The sequence below is a fragment of the Hypomesus transpacificus genome, chromosome 23 (genome assembly GCF_021917145.1).
Source record: "Hypomesus transpacificus isolate Combined female chromosome 23, fHypTra1, whole genome shotgun sequence".
Lineage (NCBI taxonomy): Eukaryota > Metazoa > Chordata > Actinopteri > Osmeriformes > Osmeridae > Hypomesus > Hypomesus transpacificus.
The window spans coordinates 12,923,408-12,944,778 of NC_061082.1; the positions used below are offsets into that span (position 1 = coordinate 12,923,408).

Sequence of the window (21,371 nt, forward strand, 5' to 3'; positions counted from 1 at the left end):
TCTTGCTCCCTCTCTTTTCCTCTCCCCTGTTTGTCTTCTTTCCCCCTCTCATTTTCAGCACCCTGTTTCATCTCTACCCGTCTCCCCCTGTGATCATTTCCCCTCCCCATCTTTTCTCTTCCTCTCCCTTGCCGGTTTCTATTGCAGACGTAGCAGACCATGCAGGTCTGGAGGTGGTACAAGACCCAGGTGCAGACAAAGTGAGTGAAGATGGTGTAAACAGGTGGTTGTGGGAAGGGCTGAGCCTTAGGTTGAACCTGGGGTGGGGGGTGAACCTGGGGCTGGGGCAAAGGCTAAGGTCCAAATGATATTCAATCCAAGAATTGTGGAATGTCCAGCTGTGAAAATGAGTGGAGGAAACATAACTCATGATATGTATCTCTCTGTTTATCTATCTAGCTAGGACGGGGGGGGGGGGGGGGGGGTGCATGTGTATGCACATGGGAGAGCATAGACCACAGACAGCTTAATGCTCTGGCCTAATGATGCCATGCTACTTGGTTATGATAGTGACAGTTGTAAAACAAAAACTTCCAGAATAACAACGTCCAGAACAAGGTGTTCCCAGACATGTCATCCTAGCCTGAGTAGGATTTGACTGGATACCAGAAGAGGCTTATGGCACAAAAACAGTATGCTTCCATCTCATATAAACATCTACATAGTATTACCAAGTGTTATTGAGCAAAAGGAGACAAACGGACAAAATCTGCTCATCAATCTAAACCCAACACCAGGGATTGTTATTCTGGAACGTGCTGCTCTCAATCAGCTACCCTTCCTAACCAAAAACAGCCTGCTTGACCCAGACCAACCAAGATTTAAAGAAAGGACACTCGACAGAGACAGCTTTACTGACGGAGGCCTTCAACACACGCTACAGCATTCAACCTCAAATCCCCGACACTCTCCGATGCTGTGGCCAACAGGACATGTCCCTCAAACTGGTCCTCCAGGGCATCAGCCAGCCCTGTGGGGCCCTTCGCTCTGTAACATTTGACTGTCTCGCCACATCAGCGCCAAAAAAGAAGGATTCCATGCTCCATCCATGCTCCACCATGGTGGAATGGCCTCCCCAGTCAACCACGCACCTCTGCATCCGTACGGTCCACCCACCGGGGGCTCCAGACCCTCTTCTTCGAGCTTCGCCTCAACTAACTCCTCCTTTTCGTACTTGGCCTGAGGGGCACGTACGGCAAAAAAGAACGGAACCATTTATAATTTCTCGTGACACCTGGGAATGTGTCCCTTCTGCACATCGTATACCCTGTTGTTACACCGTCTGGCAAGAGACTGCAACCAAGTGTTTGATGTTGCACTCACGATCCGTTGTTGTTTTTGTTGCACTGCACCATGCACTACCGTAATCGAGATGTTATCGTAAGACGAGCTGAGGAATTTGAGGTGTTATTATTGCGCTGCAGTATTCCTTTTTTGTTTGTCCATGCCTGGTAGCTGAGATGTGGTTGCTTTGCGATGTGGCTGGTAAATACAGACCGCTTCTTGACTCTGACCACCAAAATACTGTGGAACTACACACTTTTGATCCGGTCACTTTGAATAAAAGTATCTGCTAAAGTCGCACCAGACCACACACAGAGCATCACCACAAGTCATCAAAATACAGGATGAAAGGTAATTTACCTGCACAACACTGAACCACAACACAGTACTAACACACAATCTCTTCATAAGAATTATAGAGAACTCAGTAAACCTACTATGCTTTTTTTATCTTCTGTATAAATGTCACTGTACAGTCAGAGATGGTTTCCATCCAGTGTAAACTCATTGACCCCACAAATCTGTCCAGTAGGTCAGTGATGTTTACTGGCCTTCCAGAGAGATTCTTCCGAGAGGCAGAGGAAGAGGAGGGAGAATGTTCTGCTACAGATCCATTCCCAGGGATCTCCTACTGTCAGGAATGAATACAGCCAAGGTTCAGTTACTGTAAGACTCTCTGTCCGAGTGCTTGGGTCACTATGTGGAATAGATGCTGGATGCAGAGCGTGTGTAAGGGTGTTTGTGTGTGTAGAGTCTCTGTGTGTGTGTGTGTGTGTGTGTAGAGGGGGGGTAATATTATAGCAGAGATTTGGACCACACAGGAAACAATCCAGGATACGAACCTCATGCCCTTCCAAACCCCCTCCCTCCACTCTTTGTCTTCATCTCTCCAAACACAACCTGCTGGTGTGTGTATAGCTTTGCGTGAGTGTTCAAGTGTGTGTAGACGGCATTTTGTGTATAATTGCATGCATGCTTGTGTTTGATGTTCATGTGCAGGCCAGTGTGTGTGTGTGTGTGTGTGTGTGTGTGTGTGTGCGTGTGTTTGTGTGTGTGTGTGTGGACTGTAAAGTCCTGTTGTCAGCGCTATCAGCCAACAGCTGAGGCGTGCCCCGCAAGCCCTTCTTGTGGAGCCGATTTTCCCCAGGAAACACAGTGACTCAGTTGTGGTTTGTCTGTGTGTCTGTGTGTGTGTGTGTGTGTAGAAGGAGAAAGAAAGAGAGAAAGAAAGAGAGAGAGAGAGCATCCACAATGTTTATGTATGCATTTTTGCTTGTGCTTTTGTGTGCGTGTGTGTGGTTGCATGTTTGAGCCTTGAGATTGGCATACTTTCCCAGGTCACTGTGAGGTCTGACGGTGTCCTGCCACATCCCCCGACAGAGCGAAGCATGAGAGCTCAGTCCGCAGACACGTTACTAGATCCCATATCATCACAACGTGGACTCTAGAAACAGAAATATGGGCCAATAATTACAGAAATGACTGATCAAACTCTGGGTAATGTTCCTTGTATTTTCTTTCTTACGTTCTCTTTGTCTCAGATTTTCACATCCTCTCTCTCTTTATCACGTCGATCTACCATTTGGAAGAAACAAGTAGGAGGTGGGAGGTCAAATGAAATGACCCTAGCGGAGGCACTGGTCATAGATGAGCTCATTCTGTAACTGGATTCATTAGAACTTACCCTAACAGCCCGAACAAAAAAACGAATGGAATTGATTTCCGTCATATTAATATAATCATTACAATTGAAACCGACATTTAATATTCTCCAGATCTGCTTGTGTGTGTGAGTGTGTGTAGAGGGGTGTATCTGACAGATTTTATTGTTTTATTATTTTCCCCACAGAGGTTTTGGGGTGTGTGTAACATTGTGACCTCATTCAGAGTGGGAACCACCCACTGGGAATCCCCAACTCACAGCAGTGTGTGTGTGTGCGTGTGTGTGTGTGCGTGCGTCCAAAGGATCCTGAATAAAGGTGAACAGTCAATTCCAGCCCTGCATGTTTAGAGTAGACAGCTAGATAGCAGGATGTCAAATGCTCTGATAGTCATCTGGTACTGTAAGTGCTTTATAAAATGTTTCCATCTGGTTGACATCTTTCTAGAGTTTCGAGATTCAACAGTTATTGAATCACTGGTCTGATGGTTTCTGCAGCTATGATGGCAGCACCGGTGGAACGGAGGTGGAAAAAAAAAAACGGGAAAATGAACAAAACAAGTCTCACGTTGAAGCAAAATCTCCAGATTTTATCCAAATAAATTTCACTCTTATTTGATCTCAGTGGAGTCGATTTCACAGGAGTGAAACCTCCACCCCATGAACCCACACACCCACATGCACACACACAAACATACACACATACACACCAGCTCACACACACACACACAGATATAGACACATCTGCACAAACATACACACATACTGTACACGCAGGCAACACACATGCAAACACACACATACACACACACACACTCAGACACAAACTCCTGGGATAGCAGGGTGTCTGTCAGAGGAAGTGGGAGGTCTGCAGTGGAAGGTATTAGCAAGGGAGAGGGTAAAGCCAGCCCTTCCTGTGTATTCTAGTTTGACTATTCTCAGTTCAATAAAAACATGCAGCAGGACTGTCTGCTGTTATTGGTGACCATACAGGAAACGACTTGGTATCAATCACTCTGGCAAGGGTGTGTGTGCGCGTGTGTATGTGTGTGTGAGAGAGATTCAGTGAGAGCGAAAGAAAGCAAGGGAGGGAGTTGCAAAGGCAGGGAGGTTAACATTCAAGGCCGGGGAAAAAGAGGATGAGTCTCATAAACAAATGACCATGGGTTTGGACAGGATCCTTCCTTCTCTATGTACCTGTTCCTTCCTCTCTGAAACCTCCGCAGGAAAGCACCCTAATACCGCTCATTTCCTTTTCCTGGCTCAGTGTCCTCCCTGATTGTACATGGGTCACAGTGTAGGATATGGAATGTATATACAAACAGTCAAAATGCCATCTTTCTTTGCACACGGAGCATACTTGTAAGTAAGCTTCTCTGTCTCTCTCTCTCTCTCTCTCTCTCTCTCTCTCTCTCTCTCTCTCTCTCTCTCTCTCTCTCTCTCTCACACACACACACATTGATCCAGTTGGTACTGTATGTTTGTGTTGCAGGAGTCTTTTCGTACTGTGCCAACCTGTTGGAGATCCCCAAAGCCATGAGTGTTCATGTGATACCTTCCTCTGCCCTCATCACAACCAACCCAGCTTTATTTAATACTATCCTGATTCGAGTTGTGCCAGCGGTTTGCAAAGTATGCTGCTAACGACATGTTCACACACACACTGCATTCATCTTGGAAAGAAAGACAGGGCTGTTTTTCTGTGTGTCTGAAACACACAAGCCCACATGGTGCGCACAAGGATGCATTGAGGCTTTTATACCATATTTACTTACTCTCTCTTTCTCACACACACACACGCACACGTATATCCATGCAGTATAATCTCCAGATCATTTCTGGGGCCTTTGTGGTGTGACATTTACAGATTGAACATTTCCAGTATGACTTTTTTCTGTCACTAGGGGGGTTTTGGCTTGACAGAAACTGCATTCTGAGAGGGAGAAAAACGAGATAGAGAGATAAACAGAGAAGTAGACAGAAAGAGAGAGAGAGAAAAGGGGAGAGAAAGGGAGATTAAGAAAGAAAGAAAGAAATAGAGATGGCCTTTGTTCGGCGTAGAAGGTGATAACCATCTCTATTGTCCGAGCTGAGACGATGGCCATTCTCCCTCTAACAAGAGCTTTGTACCAACTTGGAAACTTTAACCATCTGAAAAACAAATGACGGACGATCTAACTCCGTCCCACACGTAAGAAAGTTGAACAAAAGTCTTAGGGGACACAGTCTCATAGAGTAGGACAAAGAGGATGGCCAAAAGGCAAGTCCTCACGTTGAATTCTGCTTTATTACAAGTACAGCCTTGAAACTGGATCCCCATAATGACCGTGTTCACGAAATGATAGTCAGGAAATAAAGTATAAAGGAATCATATGAGGTTAGGTGTAAGCATAGATATGAAAAGTTGAAATCCCCAGCGATCAGTACACACCAAGAGAGAATGTTTTTGTTTACGTAAACACAGTTCACTTCTCCAGGAAACATCTTGTTGTTGATATTGCACATGCTCCTTTAATTATCGAACATGGATGACAAACACAATGCCACATGTATCAGTGGACCGATGTTTCCATCCACACGCACTGAACTGGTTACTGAACAAAGAATGTTAAGATCATGACTCATTTTGATGTACGGCTAATTTGTTCAATCTCACGTAACTAAAAACCAGTTTTGGGAAAAACTTGCAATGACTGCATAAACCCACTCAGATACTATTACAAATAATAAACATGCAAAAGAAATCATGGTTAAATATCCGATTATAGGACAATTAAGGGGTACACTTCAATCTTAACGTTTTCACACTTTTCCAGGTGATGCATTATCAATAGAGATCCAGTTCTGAAGAGGCATCATAATTAGAAAGTATTTATTTATATTACTTTCTTTATAGGACTTAGGTTAGACCACTAGGAAACTGAGGAGACACGAAGGACCTAGAACTCCAATGTACTGTACCTATACTTGTACAAAAGGCAAATAAACACGACACTTTAGAACTTAAAAAGTAAAAACTTCAATCTGAACTAGTGTTCCAGCAGCTGGCAGGCTTGCAGGTAGTCTCCGCTGCACTGGATGACAATGTCCTTCAGAAAACCTTTGTCGACGTCCAGGAAACGAGCCTGAAGCTTCATCACAACCCAATCATAATCGGCATCTGAAACCAAGGCACACCGTCAGGCATTAATGTAATCCCAACACACATTTACACACACACATATACACAGACACACGTGAACCCCAAACGTCTTCCGGGTCCGTTTCAACCTCCACTCTTATCATGCTGTGTCATCTGGTTCCGGCTGAAAAGACAGACATCCAAAAGGAAAAGAACGACAGAAATAGAGGGAAGAGGGGAAAGTAAGAAAGAGAAAGAAACCCAAGTCTGCAACAGCAGCCATTCTGCTAACATCTTTCAGCCTGTCCAACCAACCGTGCAATCCTAATCCTCCAACCACTCTCTATCAAACCAGTCAGACCAGGAGTGGGATCCCGGTGACTCTCTAAGCCTCATACCCTGAGCTTGAACAGGGGTTGAAAATGTGGCTGGGTGTGTCTCTGTGTGTGGGGGTGCCTGTCTTGCCAGCAGCAATAGAAGCTCAGAGGCTCAGATACGTCATAAGAAGATGACAGGCCAATCAACTCTGGCTACAGACATAGTGCAGTGTGTTGAATGACAACAAGGGGACGCTTGTGGTTAATATGCTAGGTTCATTAAGGCTGGTGGATGTAGCAGGTGGATGCTAGTTTACAGATGCTTGCAGGGTAAAGAGGGATTCAAGTAGGGTTCTTGAACCGACAACCCTAGTGTTGCCAGCTGCATGTACAAGCTTGATCCAGGCCTCTGCCTACACTATAACATACAGTAGTCTCAGCTTTTCTCAGTCAATCAAGTGACTAAAGTGCTCCTGTGAGGTTCCAGTGTTTCTGTGACAGCAAACTCCAAAGTGTGACTGTAACCCTCAGTGATAGTATACACATCACTCACCACTCAGACACAATACACCACAGTAGACACAGACTAAATCCAAATCAATGCCAAATCCAAATAACGGGGTTTCACAACATTCTGTTTTCACCACTTTGAGTTTGGACACGGGCCAGTCACCTGTCAGACTCACACAGCCTGCAAGCTGCCACAGAAACCCCCTCCCTCACTGACAGCTTGTAATACATTCTACACTGCACTTTGTGTGGGTACCGGTATGTGTGTTTGTGTCTTCTTAGGTCTGTGTCTGTGAAAATGTTTACAACATCTGAATCCATGTGTCTTGGTTTGTGTCGTGTTGATACATCGCTGTCTTCAAGTATCGTTTGTTTACAGTCCCAGGGGCCGATGTGTGCCTCAACATCTCCTCTCTACCCTGCTGCCGCTAAAGTGTGTCGTCTGAGCGAGTGAAGAGGCAAGGCTCATTTTGTTTTGTTTTATTTAGACTTGCATCAGTCAAGGCCCAAGTCAAGTCAAGTGCATGCACATTCCCGGTGAGAGATTGATGCTTTGCTCCAACATATTTTTCCCCTCCAAATAAGCACTAAATCAGAAACAGAACCAGTCATGTTCAGAGTTTAAAACATGCATCACTGCACAGGCGATATACTGTACTGTCGTCTGAATAAAACAACACACACAAACTCACGCACACACACTCCGGAGTAAACTATGAAATGAAAACTCTGGTCCTCAGAGTCAATTTACATTTACATTACATTTGGTCATTTAGAAGACGCTCTTATCCAGAGCGACTTACAGTGAGTACAGGGACATTCCCCCCGAGGCAAGTAGGGTGAAGTGCCTTGCCCAAGGACACAAAGTCATTTTGCAGGGCCGGGAATCGAAACGGCAACCTTCTGATTCCTATTCCCTAACCGTTCAGCCATCTGACCCCCCCACTAGTTTCTTTGTCATAACTCTTGAGTAACTCATATCTAGTATAATAGGTTATACAATCCCATCAGTAAGGTAGAGTCACTGGCAGGCATTGAGAAAATATAGGACAAATGAACCCCATCTCTGTAAAAGTGGTTTCCAGGGGAGGGTAACTCACCAGCTTCTTCTGCCCAGACTGCAGGGCCCTGTGCTAGGTCAGCCTCTGGTGGAGTGGGGGGGTCCTGTGGTTCACGGGCCTGGGCCTCCCAGTCTCTACTGTACACCTCCTCAGCCATAGGAGGGCGCTCCATCTCTCTTTGCCTCTCCAACCTCTGACCTTGCAGCCTATCCAAGAAGGCTGCGTTCACTCTGCAGTGACATAAACATGAATCAAAAAACAAAAATCATCATTTTAATTGGAATATATCTATGGTATATATCCATATTAAAAGCCATTTAAGTACAGATAAACAGAAATTGATATTGACAGCTGGAATAAGGAACAACTGAGTTCAAATCAGATGTGGCACCCACTGTCTGTGTTCTTGCTGAACATTCGTCCTCCTCTCCTTCTCCTCTTGTCTCTGTCTCTCCTCCAGTGCCTCACTCTGGGGAAAATCCATGTTGGCCAGACACACCACCGTGATCCATGGTCATTTACAGTTAGACCAATCAACTCCCTACATGCCTGGCTAGCCAGCTAAATCCTAAGCAATTTCCAAAGTCAAATGAGAAGATTGCCAAGCAGGAGGTTGATATCCTATCTTCATTTACAGCGCACGTATATACTTTACATCCTTGGTAAACACAGTAAAACACCTGGTAAAGCGCTATATGTATGTAGGATATACGTATTAGTCACATGGTAAATATTCAACCATGACTATTGACAGACATTCTTAGATGTCAGGCAAACATACATAAGCTTATTTATGTGTGCCTCTTCAAGATACATGATTATTCGTAGATTTTTAGGGTTCATAATACATTATGGTTTCCACTGTCAAACAACGTGAACAATTTGGCTGCAGTGGGTTAAAGGTCAGTGATGGGTATCTCTATAATCAATCGTTTTCGATTTTGAAGGAGATGAGCCAGCCTTCTGGTCCACTCGTTCACCTTTTTCCTCTGTTCCTCATTCTTCAGCTGCAAAGCGGCATTCTCCACTGCCCTCCTGTCCTCCCTGTAATCTTGGGCTCGCACCTGAGGGGAAAGACAGAGAGGGTAAGTGAGTCTGTCCGTCTGTCTGGCGGACTATATTGAGGTCTCTCTAGCTCTCCCTGTCTCTCTGTCCCTGGGTATCGTTTGTCTTTCTCAGCACCAGGGTCTGTTCTGCCGGTCTGATAACCGGGAGACTAGGTGGCCCAACCTTTACCCACACCCTGGGAAGATTACAGGCTAAGACATAAACACACACTCACACCGCACAAGCATGCACACGCACATCCACACACACACACAAACAGAGGATATGAGGGGAGATCAATCTGCCTTATGGGGCCATCTCTGAAAGAACAACAGATCCCAGAATCCCACTCAAAACCACATCAAGACCCCAGTCTCTCCAAAAATCGCCCCTCTCCCCAGCCACCTCCCCGGCCCTCTCCACCCTCCCCCTGGGCCACAGGCTTTCATCTCCCAGTCTGTGATGTCTGGTCAGGGGCATCCTGTTCCTGCAGCCCTGGAGAGCCTCCAGAGGGCCAGGTCAGGACAGGGAGAGGGAGTGGCAAGGAGGGAGAGGAGGAAATGGGGAAGGAAAGAAAGAAGTCAAAACAGGAGACGGAGGGATGGAGAGTCCGAGACAGGAATGGAAAGAAGCACGAAGAGAAGGAGAGAGAGAGAGAGAGAGAGAGAGAGAGAGAGAGAGAGAGAGAAGGAGAGAGAGAGAGAAGTAGAGAGAGAGAGAGAGAGAGAGAGAGAGAGAAGAAGGAGAGAGAGAGAAGGAGAGAGAGAGAGAGAGAGAGAGAGAGAGAGAGAGAGAGAGAGAGAGAGAGAGAGAGAGAGAGAGAGAGAGAGAGAGAGAGAGAGAGAGAGAGAGAGAGAGAGAGAGAGAGAGAGAGAGAGAGAGAGAGAGAGAGAGAGAGAGAGAGAGAGAGAGAGAGAGAGAGAAAAGTAGGGCAGGCTGTGTTAAGGGAGGACGAGGGAGATCAAAAGATGAAGTCAGGAGTGATGGAAAGGGAGGCAAAGGAGGAGAGGTCATTTTCTTATTCATCCCCCTGTACGCCTTCCTGGCACCACAGACTCCCTCCGATGATGTGAGGAGTGAGAAAAAGAAAGAAGAAAAACGTGCACAACAATGCAAAAAGCCGCACAAGAAAACATTTCCCCCGTCCACCACAGGAGCTGCGTGTGCGATTTTTACTGTGTTGCATGTTGCCACAAAATACAGTCGCTTGGTACAGTATGAAACCTTGTCTTCCATTCTGTCTCTTTGTTGCCTTTCTGTCTCTTTCCCTTTTCCTCTCTATCTCTCTCCACCTATTCTCTAGTCTCCTGTCGGTGACAATTCTCCTGTTACAGCGATAGGGACAGAGCAGGAAACTAAATATGAATAGCACCATTTTGGACTGACAGTGACAGGACTGCTCAACACACACAAATAAAATGCATGGGGGAAAGTAGACAGGGACACAATAAGGATGATCTTACAACAATTTGTACTGTGTTAATGGCAGGTTATATATCCTTTATTCCTACTTGATAGACAGCAGCCTGGCTCTCTTCCAGGTACTTTCACCAGCGCAGGTTATTCCACTCCACTCTGACTACAACACATTCCTATTTCTGCTCTCTCTCATTCTCTCTTAACTGTCTGTCTCTGTCTGTCTCTGTCAGTCTCTGTCAGTCTCTGTCAGTCTCTGTCTGTCTCTGTCTGTCTCTGTCTGTCTCTGTCTGTCTCTGTCTGCCTGTCTGTCTCTCTGTCTCCATCCATACTGAGTGAACTCTGGGAAGTCCCTTGAACTCTACTGAACTAGAAAAAAACAAAAAACTGACTAAAAAAGAGAAAGAGACATTGAAAAAGACAGAGTAGGAGAGTGGGAGTCAGACACAAGGAGAGGGGGGGAGAGACACAGAGAGAGAGACAGAGGAGACAGACAGAGAGGTGACAGAATAAGACCATTTTGATATGAAGCAAGCAATAAAGGGAGGAATCTTCTCAAAACATATAACCAGAAGAGAGAACGAAAGACAGAAAGCAAGGGAAAAGAGGTATAAAGAAAAATATCATTATTTTCTGGGTATTTATTGGCACTTGTTTCTGTACAGCAATGGGCCTCTTGTATGAGCCTGTGTCCTGGTTCTGTCCTGATTCTGACCAGAAGATAATTGTAGGGGGATCTGAGAGCTCAGCAGGTTGGGCTGGCCTCACCCTTCTGGAGCTGTGCTAATTCCTAGTATTTACTCAGAAAACAAGTTCCAAAGGCAGATCTATTGGTGTGACTTACTCCTGTGTTTTAGACTACAACCTCACAGCCGCAGCTATGGGAAACAAGGCTGAACCCAGGGCCCTACCCATACACACACACAGATACAAACTCACACATGCGGATTGACACGCAGACCCACACTGTTTGTGGCCACCTTCTTACCCATGATGACGTGTGTGCAGCACTGCTGGATGCCACAGGAAGTGTGTCTGTCCTCTCAAACCTCTGGAGGAACTGGTCAGTTGTCCTGTAATAAAAGCACGTGACCGAGTGTCAGAGCACACAGACAGAGAGTCCAAAACGGAGATGATGTTTGGGGTGTCAGTGCTCTCTGCAAAGTTCCCCACAGGCTGACAGGACAGAAAAACAGAAAGGTTGACTAGTTTGTTTGTCTGCCTCTGACCAAACTGTCTCCGGTCGCCGTCTAATTCACTCTGTTCTGACTCCTTAGCCCTGGTCTTTTTGCTGTCAGTCTCCCAGAGTGTAACATCTCATTCTCTGGGCTTTGAAATCAGCAGAACAGAAATGCAGAAGATAATACAGCGTTTTGGGTATGGCTATGAAACTGTGGGGTGGTTATACATTTGATGGGTCATGTATGATAGGAATGATGCTCTTGATATTGTAAGTGTCTGGGTGACTCAGGGTGTGTCTCTCTCTGTGTGTCTCTCTCTGTGTGTGTCTCTCTCTGTGTGTCTCTCTCTGTGTGTGTCTCTCTCTGTGTCTCTCTCTCTGTGTGTCTCTCTCTCTGTGTGTCTCTCTCTGTGTGTCTCTCTCTGTGTGTCTCTCTCTCTGTGTGTCTCTCTCTGTGTGTCTCTCTCTGAGATGCTCTCTCTGTGTGTCTCTCTCTCTGTGTGTCTCTCTCTGTGTGTCTCTCTCTGTGTGTCTCTCTCTCTGTGTGTCTCTCTCTCTGTGTGTCTCTCTCTGTGTTGCTCTCTCTGTGTGTCTCTCTCTGTGATGCTCTCTCTGTGTGTCTCTCTGTGATACTCTCTCTGTGTGTCTCTCTCTGTGTTGCTCTCCCTCCCCAGAGCTTACCTGTGTCTAACCTGCATCCACCAGCTTTGGGTGGTGTCAAAGGGGGATGGGGCCAAATACAGTAGCATACGGTAGCTGTTACCTGCAACAGCAACTATGCCCATAGAAGGTTTGGTGAAATGACTAGTCAAACGGCTATAAAGTTGACAGCTCTCTCAAAGTGATCTGAGATCAGTGGTGGATTGTTGAGGAACGTTCCAACCTTACAACACAACAAAAACACTCTCAGATGCACATACCCCCCCCCCCCCCCACACACACACACACACACACAAACACATACCTGTAGTGAATCTCTCTCTGTTGCTCTCTCCTCAGCTGTTCCTCCTGCACTTTTTTCTCCTCCAGTTTGTCTGCCTGCACACACAAGCACCACATTTACATTCAAATTCCACATGTATTCATTTAGCAGACTCTTTTATCCAGAGTGACGTACAGAGGGACTAACCCCCTGAGGCAATTTACACACAGCACAGCAGGTTAGAACTTTGAATCCTTGGCCTGGGAAGGAGACTATTACACTAATATGACAGTAATAGCAAGACTAACTAGCTTCACGAGAGGCCGATTCATCTAACTCGAAAATGGGCACATAATCGACACCACTCCACCCAGCAATAAACTGCACTTAACTCCACTTTCAATCCTCCGGGCCCGTATATTCCCACACTGTGGATCAGAACCAGGAAGGAGTTGTTGGATCAGTCCAGTCACCACAGAGTCACGTCTTACAACTGGACCAAGACGTTAAACAGGGTCATTTGATTATTCTGTGGATCACAGGCTAATTCCTACTGCTTTAATCACGGGGGTCACAGTCAAAAAATGGTACGGTCCACTGGCCTCCAGCACTCCAGTATTAACCACTATTACAGTCCATCACCCACCATCAGACAGAGAGGACAGCCAGACATGAAGGAGAGCATGTCTGACTGCACTCTCTGCAGCTGCCTGTGGTCGGGGGAAACACCAGCCTTCATCAATCACAGATACCTCATCTGTTTAATGATGGGTGGGGAGCACAATCTTTGGATCCAGCACCACCCTCATGGATTACCGTGACTGGTCAGCCTACTTGTCTGTGGGGACATCTACAGGCCGCATATCGTACTACATCCAAAGCACCTTTTGGTCGTCATTCCTTCCTTACGACGTATAGATTTCTATGATTCTCTCCCAACTTACCTTCTCCCTCTGTTTGGCTTTCATTCTTTGAATCTCTTCTTCCTCCTCCTGTCTTCTCTTTCTCTCCATTTCCTCCATTTTCAACTTCAAATACAAGGTAATGAAAGGTCACTCTTAGAAATAGACTTCATGGCTAAGAAATATACTTCATTCCATGCACAATACATGTGAGCCTTTCTATATATAACTTTAAAGTATCCATTTAAGTACAATAATACATATAGAAATGCACACATTTAATGTCCATTCATTTAATAGGATAAATGGAGGAGCACCTTTTTCTGAAGTTTGGACTGGCGTAACTCAACTCGCTGTCTCTCTCTGGCCTCGACCAATGATACAGCTCCCCCTGGAGTAATAACTCAGTATGAGTTACATTCTGTAGGTGTGCGTGTGTGCGTGTGCGTGTCCGTGTGTGTGTGTGCGTGTGTGTGTCTGTGTATTCGTTGTTAAATGCATGCATGTGTCTGCGCAAATGTGTTTGTGTGTGAGTATGTGTTTGTATGTTTGTGCGCGTGTGTGTATGAGCACATTACCCAGCCTCTCTGGGTTCAGATGAATGGGCCCAGGTCTGTTGGCCTCCTTATATCTCTGGAGCTCCTCCTCTTCTTTCTGTGCCACTGTATATGAAAGAAGTGTGGAAATATAATACTATGATATTATAATATATATATATGAAAAGAGAGGTTATAATGAACAATGTCCAGCATTAAATACATCACTTTTCTTCAATCGATTATGCAACTTAATGATTGGAGGATGACACTGACTCTTCAAACCGAAAATGAATGTTTGAGTCGGTGACTTACTCATCTTTAATTTACTATGCCGTGATGGATTAGGTGGTACCACTGTGAATCTGAGGGAGAAGGGGGTAAACGTCAGTATGCGCATGCGTTCTTTCTGTTCTTGAGTCGAGAGACATGAAACGAAAGTGAAACTGGGTTCAACAGTAAGCTAAATTCTTAATAATATAAAATGATCCTCTGCACTTAAAACATTATTAATCTGTTTTGCATATTCGCAAAATGATTCCCCAATCCGTAGTGTAGGCTACAGCCTACTGTATAATTTAGAATGTTATGTGCATGACATGGAATGAATTAAATATATTGTTGTCATTTATTATTTTACAAACGAATAATTGGACGCCAATTTACCGTTCAGTGTGCGTTGGATCTTGAGGTGTAGGCTCGTAGACAGGTCCGTTTGAGTTGGCATCATCAGGTGGATTATTATTTACAGGTAAATCACTTGCTCCTCCATTAACTCTCGATTTAATTGCTCCTCCATCAACTATCGATTTGGTGGAATATCTTTGATTAGTAGTATTCCTATTACGGTCCATGACGACTAGTAAGAAAGACAACTGCGAATAGCAAAAATTACGTTGAAGACTGGTGGCGAGCAGTTGTGATAGTGTCCACAGCAAGATAGTTTCTAGTAGGTGACAGGATTTTTTTTTGCATTACGAAATATAACTTAATGATATGTCCTTGTGGGCTTTCCGTAGTTGTGTCCTTGAAGTCGCAGAATAGTGATGGGAAGTTCGGTTCTTTTTACTGATTCGGTTCTTTGAATCTCGTTCAGTAAAATGAACGAATCTTTTTTCGAGTCATTTGTTCATTTCAGGGGGGGGGGGGGTGCAAAGGACGTATAGCCCCTATACGTCCACTGTAGGTTAGTGCATGACATGTGCACCAGCAAATACTATTTCAAAATAAATTCCTGCATTAAAATAATGTATCATGAGTTTGTATGATTTGGTCATGTATTATCACACTAGCATTTAATGATCACGTCAAACAATTACACTGCACTAAACTGTAAGTGTAAATGTAAAGTGAAAATAACAAAACCAGTCAGTATGATGACTTGAGCGAATATCATTCATTCACGTCTTACTAAAACAGCGGCCACGCGAAAGGGAATAAGGAAACTGTTTCCTCTACTAAAAAATACAATGCGGGTCACGTGAAAAAAGGATCCAAAGACTCGTAGAAAAAAGACCGAGTCGGGAAAGGAACGAATCGTTCGTTTCCTCTAGCTACAGAGCCTATGCAGGTCACGTGAAAAATGATCCAAAGACTCGTAGAAAGACCTAGTCGGGAAATGAACGAATCACTCGTTGAGAGGACTCGTTACTCCCGAGTCCTTATAAGGATTCGTTCAAAATGAACGAATCGTTCATGAACGACACATCACTATCGCAGAATCAGCATGGCGAACATGAGCGGAGCGGCCATGGAGGGCGAAGTGATGCGTTATGCTGAGTACACATCCAAATCAAATGTACGAAGTGAAGCAGAAATCGACAAACGATTTGTGAGTATACTGATCTTGATATGTTTGGTTGTTTTTGGAGAATGAGCGCTAGCCAGACAGGTGCGTCAGGTTAGCAGCGTGCTAGCCAATACCACCCATTGCTTGAGTTCAATCAAACTAATCTCTATCAGTTAGATTACAAATGAAATCAAATGAACAATGTTTAAGAATAGATTATCTCCAATTACAACAGTTTGTTCTGTAATCAGTTTTAGCTACCAGGCTAGCCAAACGTGTTATGTAATTTGTGACAGCTCTTGCTCCCCTTACCGGCGGTAGCTAGCATCAATAACTGTATGTCTTGATTACAGGGTGGAACTCTTATTGCTGTTGGTCTTGGTGTGGCGGCAGCAGGCTTTGCAGGTAAGAAGGAAGGGCCTTGCTAGATGCCTAACCTAGCCAATATCTGAAAGTTACACTTAACTGAAGTCTGGGGAGACGATTAAAATGTTTTGTCCCACGTCCACCTGAATGTGGGGAGGAGTGTGGATGAGGTTTGATTTGACCTCAAACACTGGGAGAAGAACACTGGCATAGTCCTTTCATGTTTCTTCTCTTATCCAACTCTGGCTTGGTATCTCAGATCCAGCCTGTTGCCATCTGTAGCCTTTAACATGTCTGGCTCCATGACAGTTTGGCAATCAATTCTGAAACTTATCCTAGCCTGTATGATTATCTTTGGAATTGGCTGTCAGCCAGAGACGCTATTGATGAAGTGTCCATGTTAATGAGAGAGTAGACCCTCTGGCAGTGGTTCCCAGAATATTTCTGAATGTGACCCACCCACCCTGTTCTCCGTAGATCTACTCCACAGTGAGGTCAGAGGGGGATGCCTCTCATGGTAACCCTGCAAAACAGCTGGATTTGCGAGGTCATGATCATGTGACAGTCCATCTTGCCCAGCTCCAAGTTACCACAGTGGTTTGGACCAATCAGAGTTCCATGACAAACTACAGACAGCTACTAGTGTGATTGAAGTTAGGCTGTGATAGACAGATGGTTTGTCCAATTGCCTCCCAATTATCTTTTTTTGCAAATGCCTACCCTTTTCGAAACAGTTTCCAGATGGGTAAGTGTAACAATCCATTTGGCGGGTCAGGTTAGGAGTCATCTAAGTTGTTTATTAATCAAGTCAAAGCTTGTGCGTGTGCACTCTTTTCTTTCTTGGAAAGAAGGCACTAAACCCTAGCATGTAGCTTTCTGGGAAGCCAAACCTCAAATCAAGAGTTTTAACAGGCAAATATGTGGATCCGGCACACGATCAATAATCTCATGATTACTCCTTAAGCTCAGTGCCTGGGCGAGGACTTTTGATCTGTTGAATCTCGTCTCTTCGCAGGCTGTTACTGTGCTGGCTGCAGGTCTCTGGGTTAGTGGTTGTGGCCGGCTGGCTGTGTGACTCGGCTTCATAAACACTGAATATTTGGCTGGGTTGCAGTGCTGACGGGCTTAGTGCTGGTTTGGACCGGACTATACTTCCTCCTCCGTTGCAGCTAACCATCACCATCAGTTCCCCATTCACACAGGAGACATACTTCTCCCGAAACACAGCCTAGCTTGCTTGCAGTGGTTCAACCACTTCCATGTTGCCTTCTACAAAGGTCGATTAAGTCCAATTTGTACTTGGGTCGCAGACACTTTTGAAAAGGTCGCCGACAAAAAAATGACGTCACGGTTGACACTTTTAACCGTCGCTTGGAAGTGTCGCCTACCAGGAGGAATTTCTACTGGCGCTGATGTCGTCACATAGTGAACATTGTCAGTTTCTCCGATCAATCACCTAGGCTACAAAGCGTTAACAATGTAACCATAGCTATGAATCAATGTAACGGTAAAATGATTCTGTTCACGTCATGCAAACTTTGTGCACAGGCGACTGTTTGCCGAAGTATAAATGCAGCAGCCTGCAATTTTTTTTTTTCGTCGGCGACCATTTCAAAAGTGTCGGCGACATAAGTATAAATTAGGCTTTAGGGTAGACATATAAGAGACGTAACCACCCTCTCATCCTTGTCGGCCTTGTTAAATATCGACGTCATGTTGAGGTGATGTGGCTTGTGTTACCCCTGCAGGTCGCTATGCATTCCAGCTGTGGAAGCCCCTGGGACAAGTCTTCTCCGAGACTGTGAAGAAGATGCCCACATCGGTGAGCACACACAAACACATTTCCATACTGATAGACAGTGTTTCACACCGAGCTCAGCAAAAACATTTCTGTACGGACCTCGCTTTATCCATGTCAGCCAAATAACGTTGTGTCCTCGGGCACACCCTTCTTCCCTCGGAAGAATGTCGCTGTACTTACTGCAAGTCGCTCTGGAGAAGAGCGTCTGCTAAATGACTAGATGTAAATGTCAATCCAGCGTGAGTGTTCCAATGTCTTTTGGAAAGCCTTCCCAGGAAAGGGACTTCAGTCACGGAAACAAAGTCTGGAAAATGTCCATGTTGATGCCCATGATTGTGGAATGAGCTGTTCAACATGCAGGTGTACTGAGCGGTGTCCGTATTTCAAGATGTGCAAACGTTGTTTTAACCCTTGTGCTGCCTTCGGGTCACAACGACCCGTCATTTTGCTGCGACAACTTCTTAAGAACGTTCGAAGAGCGCTCTAGAACGCTCTTCGAACGCTCTTAAGAAGCTCTTAGCGTTAAGAGCTTCTTAAAGAATCTGGGAAACCCGGCCAATGACTGACTGTGGCTGCACAAGGGTCTACTGGAGTAGCAGCCCTTAATGTGTGTTCTCTCTCTCTCTTTCTCTCTCTCTCTCCTGCAGGCTTTCTCTTCCCATTATTACAAAGGAGGGTTTGAGCAGAAGATGACCAAACGGGAGGCCAGCCTCATCCTAGGAATCAGGTACTGTGTCTGTGTGCGTGTGTGTGTGGGAAATAATCGGTCTGGATTATGTGTTTTTGTCAGTCATTGTGTTTTCTAGCTGAGCTCACCGCTGGCTCCAGTCAGAACACAGCTGGTTTGTTTTTCAGCAGGACACAATCACTCAGAGATCAGTCACCACTCAAACACAACTGAATATATTCAAGGTCACAGCCGGCACACTGAATCTGGCAGCACTGCCTCTGCAATTCAACAGAATAACATAACAAGTTAATATTATAATTGCCTTTGAGTAGTGGACATTATGTGGCTTTTCTGGAAGTCTAACCCAAACCTGCCAATCAACTCCCCATGCACATACCAGTCAGTTCCTATTGTGGCCACTCGATGGGGCTCTGGACCCTTTGTAAATTTGTGGTGAGTGTGATTCAGAGAAATGTTATTAACTGTGTGTGTACGTCTGGTCTACCACAGTCCTACCAGCACTAAGGTGAAGACACGGGATGCCCATCGGAGGATAATGGTCCTTAATCACCCAGACAAAGGTGAGTTGAAGCCTTTAACCACACTGAGCATGTGCCAACCCTTAAAGGGACGGTTCACCCCTAAAAAAGCGGGTGAACTGTTGTGCTCCTTATCCATTTAGATTGTTTCGGTGTGAATTGCTGACTGTTAGTCATGTCTGCTTTCTCTCAGAAATAATGGCGCTTGATGGCGCTTGGCCTGTGCGCCCCGAAAATACAGTTTGAAAAATTCAACTGACAGCAACGTTCTCTTTCCAGAAATCATGACCTGGTTACTCTATAATCCCCAGACCTTGTTGTGAGTAGTCTGATGCAAGGAGCATTGTCGAAAGAAAATAGTTCCAGATGAAACCGCTCACAACAAGGTCTGGGGATTATCTGGAGTAAGCAGGTCATGATTTCTGGAGGGAGACATCGCTGTGTTCGAAATTGGAAAGATGTATTGTAGTGTGTTTTGTGAGCACCGCAAGCCGAGTGCCAACTAGCTCCAGTAGTGAGTGAAGACAGACATCTACTGCTAATATCGCCAACTCTGCAACTCGCACCAAAACTACCGACATACATTTTTATGTTACCGCTAATTGTGCAAACACAGTTAACTGAACACCTTGAATGTCTTTCGGGATCAATAAAGTGAGTTGCATAATCAGCGAAGTACTTTTTAAAGATCTGGGAGTTTGATGACGTCAGTGAACAGAACAGCTGGATGACCTCTGCGCCTTCCAGAGGTGGATGCTCTTAAACCTCTGAACAGGGCATTCGTGTGAGCTGGCTGGTGCATTCACCCTCCACGCTCCACCTTTCTCCCCCCCTCACTCCCCCACGCCCTCCCTCTCCTGCACGCGGTTTAGCGCTGCTCAAGGTTAATGGCCTCCCTCGTTTCCCCCTCTCCTGAGAGGTATACACTCACATACGCACACCCACACACACACCCACACACACACAGAGGTATGGGTTTTCTTTTTCAAGAGTTTACACACACACACAAGCCCAGGGTAGTTTTACTCACTGTGAAATGAGAAATGGCCTGTGGGATTCCTATCTGAGTCTGGGCGATAAGGACAGGGAGGAGAGGTGACTAAGGGGAAGGGGAGGAGGGAAGGAGGGGGAGCTGGAGGCACAGCGTGAAGATGCTGTGTGAGAGAGGCACCGAGGGGGGGGGGGGGGGGGGGGGGGGGGGGGGGAGGATGTGAAATATGGTCTTAAAGGCAGGGGGGGGGGGGGAGCACTAGAGGCTAATACCCAGCATGCCCTTCTCCCGGCAAGGGCGTGGTTCGGATGTAGCGTTGCGGCGGAAGGTGACGCTGCTCTTTCGGTCTCCACACTAATCTTGTTATTGTTTTCTCGGTGCCTCACATCTCTCTCCGTCTCTGTCCCCTGTGGTTTAGTCTCTGCAATAGCGGTGTTTCACCCTCGGTCTGCCCGGTCCCATTCATCAGGGCTGTCACACCTAGACATGGGGTCTGTGTGTAACTCTGAAGCAGTAGCATGCGTGTGTGTCCCTCGGTTAATGGTCTTATCGAAAATGGCCACATGACTGACTTGAGCCTACCAGACCCCGTCTATTCCTCCTAAGCATGTCATTCACAGGAAGTCACCCCGTGATGGTGAGGATAAGCGTGTATTGTCTCGCAGAGACCTGCTAAATGCTATGTTTGCCATCCCATAAATCTGCTCGATGTCAGTCTGGAAGGGGAATGGTGCGCGACTGGTTTCTGGTCAGGGTGCTGGAACGGAATGATTGGCTGACTAGCTTTCATAACTTCCTGACTGTGAGCCAATGAGGATGTCCAGGGTTAACTCGAATGTCTCAGTGACATATTTGATGTTGTTCGCTATATCAGTCATTCTTTTTAATTCAATCGTATTAACACCCTGCCTCTGTATATACTTTTGTCTATCTGCCTCTGTGCCGAGTGCTGAGCCCCTAATGAGTCTCCTTGCTATAACACCAAATATGTTCTGCTACACACACACACACATCCTCCTCTTTGAGGCCATACGCATTGTCCTGGACTATCCCAACTAATTTTCCTGTGGGGGTCAGATGGCTGAGTGGTTAGGGAATCAGGCTACCAATCAGAAGGTTATCGGTTTGATTCCCGGCCGTGCCTGATGACGTTGAGTCCCTGGGCAAGGCACTTCGCCCTACTTTCCTCGGGGGAATGTCCCTGTACTTAGTGTAAGTCACTCTGAATTAGAGCGTTTCCTACTAAATGTCAAATTATT

General features: G+C 45.7%; 2 protein-coding genes across 4 annotated transcripts; one reads left to right on the top strand and one right to left on the bottom strand.

Moving 5' to 3' along the window:
• Positions 1-5,176: 5,176 nt before the first annotated feature.
• epsti1 (epithelial stromal interaction 1) lies at positions 5,177-14,933 on the bottom strand. 2 transcript variants are annotated; one of them, XM_047047517.1, is made up of 12 exons: positions 14,623-14,932; positions 14,272-14,321; positions 13,999-14,082; positions 13,738-13,811; positions 13,463-13,546; positions 12,911-12,946; positions 12,561-12,634; positions 11,405-11,489; positions 8,934-9,017; positions 8,349-8,422; positions 7,993-8,183; positions 5,177-6,104 (listed from the first exon to the last, which is right to left on the bottom strand). In XM_047047517.1, the coding sequence occupies exons 1-12, from the start codon at positions 14,808-14,810 to the stop codon at positions 5,974-5,976; spliced, it is 1,155 nt and encodes a 384-aa protein (XP_046903473.1). In that variant the 5' UTR covers positions 14,811-14,932; the 3' UTR covers positions 5,177-5,973. The 2 variants fall into 2 exon arrangements, with proteins under 2 accessions (XP_046903473.1, XP_046903474.1); XM_047047518.1 differs by lacking the exon at positions 12,911-12,946 and having other exon boundaries at positions 5,181-6,104; positions 14,623-14,933.
• Positions 14,642-19,427, top strand: dnajc15 (DnaJ (Hsp40) homolog, subfamily C, member 15). Of its 2 annotated transcripts, XM_047047519.1 has the most exons (7): positions 14,642-14,707; positions 14,976-14,989; positions 15,670-15,787; positions 16,099-16,150; positions 17,860-17,933; positions 18,560-18,639; positions 19,093-19,426. In XM_047047519.1, the coding sequence occupies exons 3-7, from the start codon at positions 15,683-15,685 to the stop codon at positions 19,262-19,264; spliced, it is 483 nt and encodes a 160-aa protein (XP_046903475.1). In that variant the 5' UTR covers positions 14,642-14,707; positions 14,976-14,989; positions 15,670-15,682; the 3' UTR covers positions 19,265-19,426. The 2 variants fall into 2 exon arrangements, with proteins under 2 accessions (XP_046903475.1, XP_046903476.1); XM_047047520.1 differs by lacking the exons at positions 14,642-14,707; positions 14,976-14,989 and having other exon boundaries at positions 19,093-19,427.
• The last annotated feature ends 1,944 nt before the right edge of the window (positions 19,428-21,371 follow it).